General features: G+C 41.9%; 1 protein-coding gene across 1 annotated transcript in view; it reads left to right on the forward strand.

Moving 5' to 3' along the window:
* CFAP58 (cilia and flagella associated protein 58) overlaps window positions 1–7,935 on the forward strand; it is an 83,522-nt gene extending 75,587 nt beyond the window's left edge. Inside the window, exons 16-18 of the mRNA XM_087824083.1 lie at window positions 763–882; window positions 3,590–3,723; window positions 7,365–7,935. Coding sequence (XP_087680209.1) covers window positions 763–882; window positions 3,590–3,723; window positions 7,365–7,476 — 366 coding nt within the window. The 3' untranslated portion in view covers window positions 7,477–7,935. The remainder of the gene's footprint in view (window positions 1–762; window positions 883–3,589; window positions 3,724–7,364) is intronic.
* The last annotated feature ends 5,101 nt before the right edge of the window (window positions 7,936–13,036 follow it).

A 13,036-nucleotide genomic window follows, 5' to 3' on the forward strand; every position in this document is an offset into this window, starting at 1 on the left:
GGCCTCAGGAGAAGCCGTGGGGCACGTTCGACTTCCGAGGCGTGTTCGAAAACCGAGGCATTTCCTCCCGGGTTTATGGCGTTCGTAATCCGAAATGTTCGTCCACGGAGATGTTTGAAAACTGAGGCAGCGCTGTACTCCTCTGAAGACAAACCCAGGCGTGGCTCAGCGTTGGCTCCATGGGGTCCCAAACTACATCCTGTGTGACACACGCAGTCCAGCTGCAGCCAGCGAGCTCTCTTCACTCCGCTCCTCCCTCCTTCTGCCCTGAGCGCCTGCTGCCTGGACTCACCACGAGCTGCCCTGTCACTACACCTTGGCCCTCAAAGCTCTTCTTTTCTCTCTCTGCTTGGGGAAACTCCTCATTCTCCAAGGTACAATTTAGGCACCTTTTCTGTGAAATCCACCCCCAACTCTTGCAGCCAGAATTAGCCACTCCTTGCCTTTATACACGCTTCGTCGAGATCTCCAATCACCGCCCTTGTCTCTCAGTCCTGTGACCGTAAATTTAGGTAGAAAGGGAGTTTCTCACCCTTACCTGCCACATTATTTATACCTAAATGCCGGGCACACCATAGCCCTTGGATCAGGTCAGTCTGACGCATGACTGAGTGAACCTGTGGGTGAGTGGAATCAGCACGGAGCCGTGAAGTAGCTTAGGATGGTCCCGAACCATCGAGGCCACGCTGCTAAAGGCGCTTCCCTTGTCTTGCTGGGCTGTTAATCTCCGCCGCTAACGTCCGCTTTCCGTCTGTCCACCAGGAAAAGGAGAAACTGTACGTGGAACTAAAGCACATCCTGGCCCGGCAGCCGGGCCCCGAGGCCGCAGAGCAGCTGCAGATCTACCGCAAAACGCTGCGTGAGAAGAGCAAGCAGCTGAAGGTGAGCAGTCGCTGCCCTTTCCTGGCCAAACCCCCGGGCGCACACCTGGGCAAGGCCGCTGCGCTGCTCGAGGAGCCGGGCTCCCCAATGCCACGCTCCCCCCGGGTCAGCCTTTTATCCCCCCGCTCCCAGGAGCGGCGCAGCAAGTCAGAGCCACCTCTCTGCTCCTGGACTAATACACCCCACGATTCTCCATCTCCCGGAGCGGGAGGCGAGCAAGTGCGGGAAAAGCAGGGGAGAGGATGATGGCAGTGGGATGGAAATTTGGGGGCGGGGTCTGGATGGATGTTCTCGATGGTTTAGAGGACCTGGGTGGCGGGGAAGAGCCGAGGAAACACGCTAACACCATTGCCCGCTGAGGGAGACCGTTGTGCCAAAGCAGGTTTCTGCTCTTCTGTTTCCCTTGAAATAACGCAAGGCCCCAGCCACGCTCCAGCCCCAGGCCTTGCACCGTGACCACCTATCCAACAAATCACCACGAAAGGGAAATAAAACCGTGAGCGGTCCTCTTAGCATAAATTCCCTTCTAAGTGACATAAGCTCAATTGGAGGGATGGAATATTTTACTATCACACGGGCTCTTTTAAATGTTTTCTAAAAAACCTGTGAATTCCCATTATATTTTGAGCTTTACCTCCTGCGTGAGTACTTCGATATTCTTGGCATGTCAGGGAAGTCTCATACACTCATGTGCACAGAATGCAGCACACGCCAGCTGAATTCTGGCACTTACCTGCGCGCCGAGGGTAACAATTATTGCCTTTCTGCCTGCGGTAAAATAGGTGCCAGCCTACCAATGTAGTACTAATCCCGTCACAAAGAGGACAGTGCAGAGGTGCATCCATTTAGTTAATAGAGGCAGGTGAAACAGCAGTCTAGTGAGAACATTAATTTGCAGCTTACCACTCTTAAGTATTCATCTCACATCATCATCCGGAGACATAATTTGAGTTTGGCATGAGGCGTAACAAAGTACAAGCTTGTTTTCTCAGGGATGGGTACAGATTAGAAAAGCACATGTCTGTCTTTACACTGCTGTCAGACAGCCACACGTAGCACTCGGTTGCATTCAGTGGCTCACAGGAGCCCTTTGCCACTTTAACCCTTTATTTCAGGAGATCCAGATTTTTGCTCTGAATGAGATGTGACCATTGGCGGAAGAGGCTCAGAGGGGATGGTGCTGAACCTCTCAGCCAGTTTGTTCTCATTATCTGGACTCTTTCTTAGGAAATTCCATGTTCACTGTTTGCAAACAAGGTCTTGGGTCCCAAGAGATTAACTATGAAGACAGGTTTTATTCCAACATGAAAACCATACTCTTTAGCTCATGGTAACATCTTCAGGATCATTTCCCCAGCAATTAAGAGGAAGGGGTTCAGAAGCAGATGAACACTCAAAAGACAAAGAGCCCTCCTTTGAACCAATTTTTAGAATAGCGAGCAAGAGGAAAAACAAATCCAGGTCTATTGTGTGCCCCTTGGAACAATAGCCTGTCTTTTCCCCCCTCGGTTGTTGCAGGGAGCACCCCTAGCTTTGGCATGCTTTCCATGTTTCGTTCCGATGAGTAAATTTCCACTCTTCTTGCCCAGGCTGAGATCAGTAGCATCTGCTGAACTCCACAGTGGAAGAAGCAGACAGTCAGGCTTCTCTCACAGCCCCTCACGTGGCTTCGACTCTCCATGCACATGTATAGCTCCCCGATTCCTAGAGGAAAGTGTCCCAGTGCTGGGATAAAGCAAGGGCCTGTGCATAGTCCCAGTGAATACAATAAAGAGGTGACAGGCATTCAGCAGAAAACACATACATTGAATTCCTACTCAGTGGGGTGGTGGCAGGATGATTTCAAAACATCTTTTTTTTTTTCACCATACTCTTGAGACGAATCACACTCCCTAGTGTTGCCGTTCTTGAATGTTTCCTAAAAAAGGCTTTAAAGGACCATTTTATACTGTTTGTCTGGGATTTTTTTCTGTCTGTCCTAACAGTATTCCTCGAAACGCATTACACCACTTATATGCGAGCCTGTTGAATTTTCCCTGAGAGTTCTCCTTTTAAGCAGGCGAATGAGGTTTCATTTAAATCCAAAGAATTTTTATGCATATATGAATAACCCGTGGACACAGACAGCAGAATGGTGAAGGCCTGGGGCAGGGAGCGGGTGCGGGGTGGAAGGGGTTAATGGGGAAAAAGGGGGGCATCTGTAATACTTTCAACAATAAAGACAAATTAAAAAAAAATAAATTTGTCCTTGGCCCCTAGCTGGTTTGGTTCAATGGTTAGAGGGTTGGTCCATGGACTGAAGGGTCTTGGGTTTGATTCCAGTCAAGGGCTCGATCCCCAACTGGGCTCCGGAGGGGAGTATGCCACGGGAGGCAACCAATCCATGTGTCTCTCTCACATTGATGTTTCTCTCTCCCCACCTCTGGAAAGCAATGGGGAAAAATATCCTCCAGTGAGGATTAAAAAAATAATAATAATAAAAAATAAATTTGTCCCCGGATTATGAGTCTTCAGCCCTCAGTCAGATTTTTACCCAGACGCAGGCCTTGGCCTGGTAGAAGCATGCAGATTAACTGTTAAGCTGGGCTTGGTTTTGTGTCTCTAGCCCCACTGAGGGAAATGGGCAGCAGGTTAAAGAGATTTTTCAGAAAAAACATACTGTCTAACTGCGTATCTTCTGTTAATGCTGTTTTACTTGCCATGTCAGGTTATGTCTTCAGAACTGAATATGTATGAATCACAGAGTGAAGAATATAAGTTTGAGCTGGGAAAACTTAGCAATGAACTAATGAATTTAAAGAAGAAATACCTCGCTCAGAAACGTAAAGAACACCTTCAGAAGTAAGACTCAGACACATGTTCTAATTTTGTTGTGCCTCTTACCTGCTGATGAGAAAGTATTTGGTATACAGTTGCAGAGTGACAGATTTCACTGGGGTAAACTAGGTCACAGGGTGAGCAATTGGCATTTTACAGGTCACTCACTGGGCATGTATCAGAGCAAGAGCAGTATCTCAGCCGATACTGAGGCCTGTCCTTAGGACCCTAACAGGGATCCATTAATATCTGTTCACTGGTGCACTTAATGTGGAACAGAGGAAACATAGTGCGATTTTTTCCCTCCTCCACACTGTCTCATAGTTTGGAGATAATCACGCCATAATTACGTTTGCAAATGAGGTTCACAGTCAGTCTTGTGCTGGCTGAAGTATATTCACATTTAAACCACAGGTAATTTTGCCAGTGGGTCTGGGATCTGGGCTTGGTAAAGCTGTTCTTTCTATAATATAGCTGTACCACTGTACTTACGAGGAGTTCGTGAGTAATTTTCACCTACGATTTAGATAAACTGTCTCTGAACCAGCTCTGAGTCTAGTGACTGACTTAAGTATCTGCACTGGGGTATTGATGGGAGCTCTCCTTCCTCTAGGAGATGATAATGCTGGTGCCAGGTTTACATTTTGCTTTTCAGGATGCCCACATGTCAATGAGTAAATGTTCTCTTCATCTGTTATTATTTGCCTGACCTGAAGGTGAGAGACAGCAGGCCCACATCAGTAGGTTTGGACCTTGGTTTGGCTGTGTGGCATTGTCCAAATGACCCAGTTCGTTCTAGTGTGGCTCGCGTTATGGGCTGAAAGTCAAGCTTGGTGTTTCTTCCACATGGGCATTTCAGGGACACGGCGAAAGCGGGTTTGAGTGCACCTGCCTAGGATTCATTAGTGGCAAACAGCTATTTAAAGAAACTGGATGCAAATTCATTCGCCAGTAAAAATCAACCCTTCTTATAAATCAGAATGTTCCCTATTCTACATTTCAGTGTCAGTTTCTTGGTAGAATAAAATAAGCTAAGAATTATAGCTGATTTAGGTGAGTCTGTCTTAATGTGTGGGTCTAGAACTATCAGAATCTCTGGGGAGACTTATTAAACAGCAGGTCCCCAGCCCCCATTTCCAGGTATTTGGATTCAGCAGGCTCTGGAGGAGCCTCAGAAATCTGTGATTTAATCACCCCATGGGTGATTTTCATGCATACTGAGGTTTGAGAACCACAGATATTAATGCTGTGAATTAAATGAGTGTCGGAGTAGAAATATTGTGGTTTTCTTTTAGGAAGCTAAAAGCCATGCTTATGAAGTATCAACATGGCTAGTTTCCACATGAGGCAGGTGTCTAGCTCAGTGGCCTCCAAACTTTTGGGTTGCACACCCTTATCAGTAAAATACTTTTGAACTTGCAGCCCCCAATATATATGCATGCATATAGTTTTTAAAATACATTTTTATTTTAGAATGATTTTTTTTACCTCCAATATATTTTAATTTATAAACTACATGCAAATATTATTGTCACTTTGTGAGTAATTATTATTAAAGTGATATTTTGAATATTTAAGGATACAATATAAATAGAAACTCTATTATCTTCTTTTCACTCCCCAGTGGGTCATCTCACCCATCTTCTAGATGTCATGGACTACATTTTGGAGACCAGCAGTATAATGCACACAGCTACAAACAGCTAGCTTGGCTGAACTGTTAATTATCTTTTTAGAGCTGATTAACTTCTCTGTGTTGGCGCTGGGGTTTGGCCCAGTCTCCTTTGACGGCAATGATCCCCTTCTGCCACAGTATTTTGGACACAGGGAGCATGCTGAGCCAATAGAGGGCGCCCCTTTGTGAGCTCAGCTCTTCCCAACTTCCCATCCACTAGAACTGCAGGGCCCCAGCCAAGTGCCACCTGTAGCTATTTAAATTTAGATTAATTACAATGAAGTCAAATTAAAAATCCAGTTCCTTAGTTGCATTAGTTACGTTTCCACTGCTTAATAGCCACCCTTGGCTAGTGGACACCGCCTCGATGCAGAGCTTTTCCATCACCAGATAGCGCTGCTCTCGAAGAACCTTTGCCTTTGCCTGTCCCCTCATTACTTGTAGCCGCTCTGACCTGGTTAGAATGTCACTGGTGGTTCCATTTAGTCGGGGATCCATAAACTGGAGGTAGACAGAGAGATGAGTTCAGAGGAGAAGTGCAAAAAAGTATTAAAGGGACTGAAGGAAAATAAGCCAAGGCAAAAACAAAAGTGCTGAGATGGTTTAGATTGGAAAGAGAAAGGCTGAAGGGAGTCATTATGATGGTCTATAAATACATGAAAAAGAGACTATAAAGGAGGCATTATTCCCATTAGTCAGCTTAGGCCAAGCCAGAAGCCTAAGCAGCATAAGTTCCTTCAGAGAGGAAAATGGGGTTATTTAAGGCAAGAGGGGGCAAGGGAGGGAAGCGCTGCCTACGTGTAACAGCGTTGGGAGGAAGACAAGTTGCCAGGGTACTTGAAGGAATCTGCTTTGCTGGATCCACTCAAGGCTAAAGCTTTTGTTCTACTTATGGAGGATTTTAAAAATGATAATATCAATTCTGTTAAGAGACAGATGGATTGATTAACCAATCCTTTACAGGTTCTTTCCAAATGGAATAATTTAGAATAATCTCTGTGGATGTTCTCCCCACACATGCACTTTATAAAATAACTCATATCATTTTTACCTTTTTGCCTTTCTCCCCCCCCCCCCAAACACTCCTTTTATCATGCTTCTGTCCCAGCCTGTACCTCACCCACCTGCCCCTGACTCCCCTACCCTGGACCCCCCAGGCTGGTCTAGGGTCTGAAGTACCGGTCAGATTTCCCCCCAAAATGTAGATTCATTCCCTTAAGGCAAATCATTCCTAGTTGTTAAATCTAATTGGTTTTGGTCTTAGTAGTTTGCTTAATTTTTATTTTAAAACAGGATTCCAAAGTTGATTTCCATAAGACCCTTAATTACACAATAGGTAATTTGCGTAAATTTAAGTTACCTCTGTAGGAAACCTGAATGTGTGTGTGTGTCTATTTAAAGGAGCTCTATTTGGAAGATACATTGTAGATTTTAGGGTAGAACTCTCTTGATTGCCCAGGTTTTCTTGTATCTTAAACTCTTTTTACTAATAACTGCTGCTTGTATAAGGTTACAGGAAAATTTGCTTTTATAAACATCCAAGTTTGATGAAGGTATCTTTGTGTGTGGGTGTGGAAACATTTATGTTTGTATTGGTACTTTGGAATATAAAAGTTGATAAATGATGAATTAGTCATTATAATTGAGCCAAGAAAAAGATTCTTCTGACTGATCTTTGGAACTAAGCCAGGGTTTTATAAAACAGGATGACTACAAATCAGAAGCCTTAAGCCTGTAGTGCTTGAGTTATAACGAGGTCTCCTATCCATCTTTAGATCGACATCAGGCTGGCACATTTCACTGTGTCTTTCCCTAATTCTATGTGTTATCAGCAAACACCCAATTGGATTTTAAGCAACCACTTTGTCTGAAACTGAAAACTTTAATAAAGCGTTTTCAGTGGCTCACTCACCCTCTGAACTTAAAGAACACCAAACTTAAAATAGAAAAAATATGTCCAGGAGGTTAACTTTCACCTCCTCTCTTACAGAAACAAGAACAGATCACCCATGGATCTCACCTACTCACTGGCCAAGCCAACTGGCCCTCGCTTTACAGGGGGTGGATTTCCCCTCCACAACTCATCCCAAGTGAAATCCTAACTCGAAGCTGCTGGCTGGGTCCAGTTGAACTACTCATGAAATTTGCTCTGGAACATTTTGGAGAAATCTCTTTCCAACTCCTTAGATATTTATGGAAATCAGTGCTCAGATTACAGGATGGAAAGAAATGCAGAACTCTCATAGTTGTGTATTTATAAGAGTGATGACATTCTACTTGGTCCACATGGATATTAACAGATTGTAATTATATCTGTTCAATTAGGCTGACCCATTGCATGAAGCAGATCTTTTGTTACTACCATGTTGATTGATTTGAAATGCGTCACATCTAGACACTCTGTATGGATGACGCTGTGGATCTTTATTTCTCTATCATACACATTGGTGCATTTGAAGAGGTTTCATATGTAAAAAATATTTTTAAAATGCAGTGCATTCCTATTAATAAGACTCTATTTTAATTATTCCTACTTACAATTAAATAATTTTAATTTAATAATTAAAATTATTAAATCTATTTTAATTATCACTCTGAAAATAATTGTTTTCATCATAAAATTATTTTCAGAATGATTCCTAGGTGGAATTTCTTTTTAGGTCTGGGGAATGAAAATCTATTCCAAAGAGACATACTAATAAATACTTCATCATAAAAAAAAAAAAAAAAGAACCTTTGTAGAGATTTTGATCTTTACTTTGGTAAGGTAATTAAGGTTTAGAACCACTGTGAGAAATGTTTAAGTTAAGGATTTGACTCAGAGGACCCAAGACTGAAATGGGGAATTGGCTGGTAATGTTGGAAGGGCTCTCCTCCCAGGCCTCACTCTTAGAGGGTGGAGTTACACAGAGCGGGGGGCTGGCTTCCCAAGCTGCTGTCAGCATTTTGAGCTGTTGAATCCATTGCATTTTCTTTTTGTTGAAGCCACAATTAGATGGACATCATTCAACGTTCCCTCGTTAAGCGTGCTCATTCAGTAACATTATGTGAGGACACTGGCCATCTCTCACGATAACTTGGATTCTGTAATTCTTTTAAGTTATTGAGGAGTAAGTAGCTCAGGGATGAGCAAGGACAGTACAAGTGGGTCATTTCATTTGTTTTAAAGGACCAAGGTTTCCACTGAGAGGAGCAGGAGGGTAATGACCCAAGATGCTTGTTCAGTTTATACAGGGTTGGGATTTCAGAGGGATCGTCTGCATGTTCTGCTGTCCCACTCAGTTCACCACCAGGAGCAGACCCAAGGCAGTGATGGCCATGAACGTGATTTATTATCACGTGATCTCAGAAAGCCCAGTAGGAGGAGAGAAGTGGGACTGGGAAAGGAAAGAGAACCCAGCTAGGGTGCAATATCAAGTCAAGTCTCATGTTTGGAGACTACCTGGATCTTACAGGGGACTCCGGAGACAGTGCAATCAAATCTCACAGTTGTCCCCATCAGGGGTGAGGGAACAGGGGTATTTATGTCCCTCATGCTGTTAGTCATTGACTAAGGTCTGCTCTGAAGGGATCCTTCTGCTTCTCCCTGTCTGTGGGCAAAGTAGGGTCTGGCAGCAAAGGGGTGGCCCTCAGATGGACAAAGAGATCACAGTGTAGACCACTGGAAGTGAAAGTAGTTAAGGGCTTGGGAAAATGGGTCTTTTATTTCTCCCAAATGGTCCCAGAGGGAGAACTACAGATGGAAATCAACCTCCATGTAGCTCACCTCTCTGTGGTGAGGTGCGACCATCAGCTGTGGAGAATGGGTATGTTCCCTAGAGAATTTGCTGAGAGTACTTTAAACCTAAAGAGTCACAGTGGGGCCAGTTCCAGTTTTGAAAACCACTGGTGCTATTTTCCCTCAGAGCCAACCATATTCTGTTTAGACAAAAGGCTTTTGCAGGTTAAGGTAAGGCAGCTCTGATAACATGTGCAACACCCGAGATTTTCCAGTCTGTTCAGGCACTTTTGAAGTATAGCCACTCCTTCTGAGCCCTTGGGTGACTTTATAAGAGGGTCACTTCTCTAGGGAAATGGGCCCATGGTTCTTGATCTATCCCAGTATGGCAAAGACTCTGGGGATGGATGCTGGGTTCAAATCCTGACTTCAAAATGATGAGTTGCATGTGAGCTTATGTCAGGCACATAGTAGCTGTTGAATACGTATCTGGCATTGTTATTATTACATAAGAGATACCTAATGTTTTCAAAGGAGAGAAGCAAAGTTTTTATGTAATGCTTTATTATATCAACTATAGAGGTGATTCTAATGCTTATTTAGAAGGTGGATGACACTAACACGTCTGGATGAAGGAGGACTTGATCATATAACTTATAGTTGACTATCTTGTAAGAATGCCACACTGGGTGCTTCATGAAAACGTCTGTATACATTTTTTGTAATTGTGACCGGGGGACAGATCCTTCCCCTTCAGAAGTCAAAGCTTCCAGAGGGAAAGACACTAGTGGCCTTGAGCTGCCATCTTCTTGTTTCTCTCCATGTCATGGAGCAGAATGGTCAGCCTCTGCCGATGACAGGGGTCCCGTAATCCAAGGTCACATGGGCTCTGGGAGCTGACATGTTAGCTCTATGGGCTCAATATACTTATGTTCAAATGCAGAAGTAAATTAAGGCTAGAAAAGGTGGAAGATATGAGGCTGCCTCTCGTTTACTGCACATCCTGAGAGCCCAGGGTATTATAAGCAATAACGATTTAGGTGCAGGTGTTACCACCATGGCCACAGTACAAAAATGAGCTGTTAAAAACACCGAGATTTGCAAATCATTAAGGATAACTGTGATCTCACAGTGGGATGAGGTGCTTTTAAAATTACAAATTTGAGCTGCACCGTACAGCAACATTAGGAGATTGTACAGTAGCATCATTTTACCCTGGGGTTTTCAAAGTTTCGGAAAGGAGTCATGCTGCTAGACCAGCCATTGACTCTCTACTGGGCTGCCAGGGAGCCGGTATGGTTCCTCTGTTGATAGAGAGAGACATGATAAAGGGGCCTGCCTGGTCATTATTTGCTGATCACAGCTTCTCAGTGACTGCTGTATAGCCAGGCTTTTACTGTGCTTACCTCTGAGGAAACCGTTCAGAGCAAAGGTTTGTTGCTGTGGTAAGCCACGGGGACAGTAGTCATGCTAGGAGGAGATGGCAGCCACTTTCCTTGTCATGGGCTGTAATTTTGACACAAAAAATTTATCCAGGGTTGATAATTATCATTTGATTTCCTGGTTTGCTCAGCTAGATTCTGAAGTTTGACCTGGCCTATGATACCCTTTGGAAAATACTCTATAACGAATTTTGAGCAGTATGGCTTTTGAGCAGTATGGTATTCCAGAGTATGAACAATTGGAGGAAAGATATTCTTTCTCTTAAACATAATCAATTATATGGAGATCTATGTGGAATAGGAGCAGAGGGAGGGCATTTTAAAATATTAAAATGGTAAAATAGTTTAAAAATACATCTCACTATTTTCTTTATAGTAGATGGAAAATATTTTTATGGTATCATCCATTTTTAACTTCTAATTCAATGCTGTTTTGGTATACCATTTCTCATATCTATTATTTAAAAGTTCCATTAGGGTTTTGAGAGCCATTAAAATTTTATTACAGTATAAGAAGTGATATCAACAGGGCCCCATTTTTCTTTTTTATAATTAAAAATGGATTCACCTCCTTATTTTAAAGTACCTGATTGAAAATATGGATAGATAATTAGAAAATACAGATAAGCATAAAGAAGAGAGAGGACATCAGTAACCCCACCATCTGTTGATAACTGTTGTTTTTCTGGGCTAACACTTGTCTCATTCACGTGGGTTGGCTACACCAATTGTTCCTGCCCACCATTTGTTTTAATTGGTTGGTGCTTATAATCCCCAATTGTTAAATATTTTAAATATCATCTATGAAATATTACTGTTTTATAATTTTGAGTGTATCTTTATGGACATTTAAAATAAGTATATATAGATATATTTTGTTTTTAAAAATCAAAGATATAATTGGGACATAATTTACATATAATAAAAGTATTTTAAGTGTACATTTTGGTAAGTTTTGACAAATGCATGTACCCAAGCAGCCACAATGATCACTCCCTCACCCCCCACCCAAACACCCTCATGCCTCTTGGCAGTCCATATCTGCAGCCCCCATCTAGCCTAAGCAACGACAGATCTGTTTTTCATCATTATATATTAATTTCATCTTTCTTAGAACTTCAGATAAATGGAATCATACACTATGTACTGTTTTGTGCCTGGCTTTTTTTTTTTTCATGTACACTATAATGTTTTTTGAAATATACCTATGTTGTTTCATATACCAGTAATTCATTCATTTTTATTGCTGAATTATAATCCATTATATTGACATAATATAATTTGTTCATTGACTTACCTGCTGATGGGGATGCGGATAGTTTCCAGTGTTTAGCTATTAAGAATCAAGTTGGTATGAATGTTCATGTACAAGTCTTTATGTGGACAGGTATTATCATTTCTCTTGAGTAAATACTGAGCTATGGAATTGCTGAATCAAAGGGTAAGTGTACATTTAACTTGATAAAAAACTGCCAAAGTGTTTTCCTAATTGATTGGACCATTTTACATTCCTACCAACAATGTGTGTGAGCTCTACTTACTCCAATATTTGTTAATATTAGCTATTGTCAGTATTTTTTAAAGCCATTTTATTGAATATATAGTGATATCTCATTGTGATTTAAATTTGTGTTTTCTGATAACTAACAATGTTAAGCTTTTTTTCAGGTACTTTGGACATTGATATGTCTTATTTGTGAAGTGTCTTTAAATCTTTTGCCCATTAAAAAAAATCTTATTAGGTTGTACAAGTTCTTTGTATATTCTAGATATAAAACCTTTGTCATATTTATATATATAAAACAAATATTTTCACTCAGTCTGTGGCTTACTTTTTCATTTTCTTAGCAGTGTCTTTTGAAGAGCAGACATCTCCCTTGCCCTAAGTAATTTTTGCCTACTCCAAGACAGTAGTACTTTTTTTATCTGTGTTTTTTTCCTAGAAGTTTTAATACAGTTTTAGTTTTTATGTTTAGATATATGACCCATTTAGAGTTAATTTTATGTGTGGTGTGAAGTTAGTGTACAGGTTCATTTTTGTTCCATATGTATATCCAGTAGTTCAGCCTCATTTGCTGAAAACAGCCGTTTTCCTTTTGAATTACCTTGGCACATTTGTAGAAAATCAATTGAATGTATTCAAGTAGTCTCTATCCTGTTCTGTAGTTTTATTATATATATATGAGAGGAAGGGAGAAGGAGAGAGAGAAATGTTGATGATAGAGAAACATCGATCGGCTACCTCCTGCATGTTCCCTACCAGGGATTGAGCCCTCAACCCAGGCATATGCCCTGACAGGGATTCGATGTCTAGGTACATGGGCTAGTGTTCAACTACTGAGCCACACCGGCAAGGCTGCTATGTAGTTTTATATTTATCTATCTTGATAACAATAGCTATATAGTAAGTCTTGATATTGGATGGCATAAAACCCTCAACTTTTTTCTCCTCTTTAAAATTATTTTTGTTATTTAGGTACTCTGAATATCTGTATACAGCTT

Source organism: Miniopterus natalensis, chromosome 14 (genome assembly GCF_054644295.1).
Source record: "Miniopterus natalensis isolate mMinNat1 chromosome 14, mMinNat1.hap1, whole genome shotgun sequence".
Lineage (NCBI taxonomy): Eukaryota > Metazoa > Chordata > Mammalia > Chiroptera > Miniopteridae > Miniopterus > Miniopterus natalensis.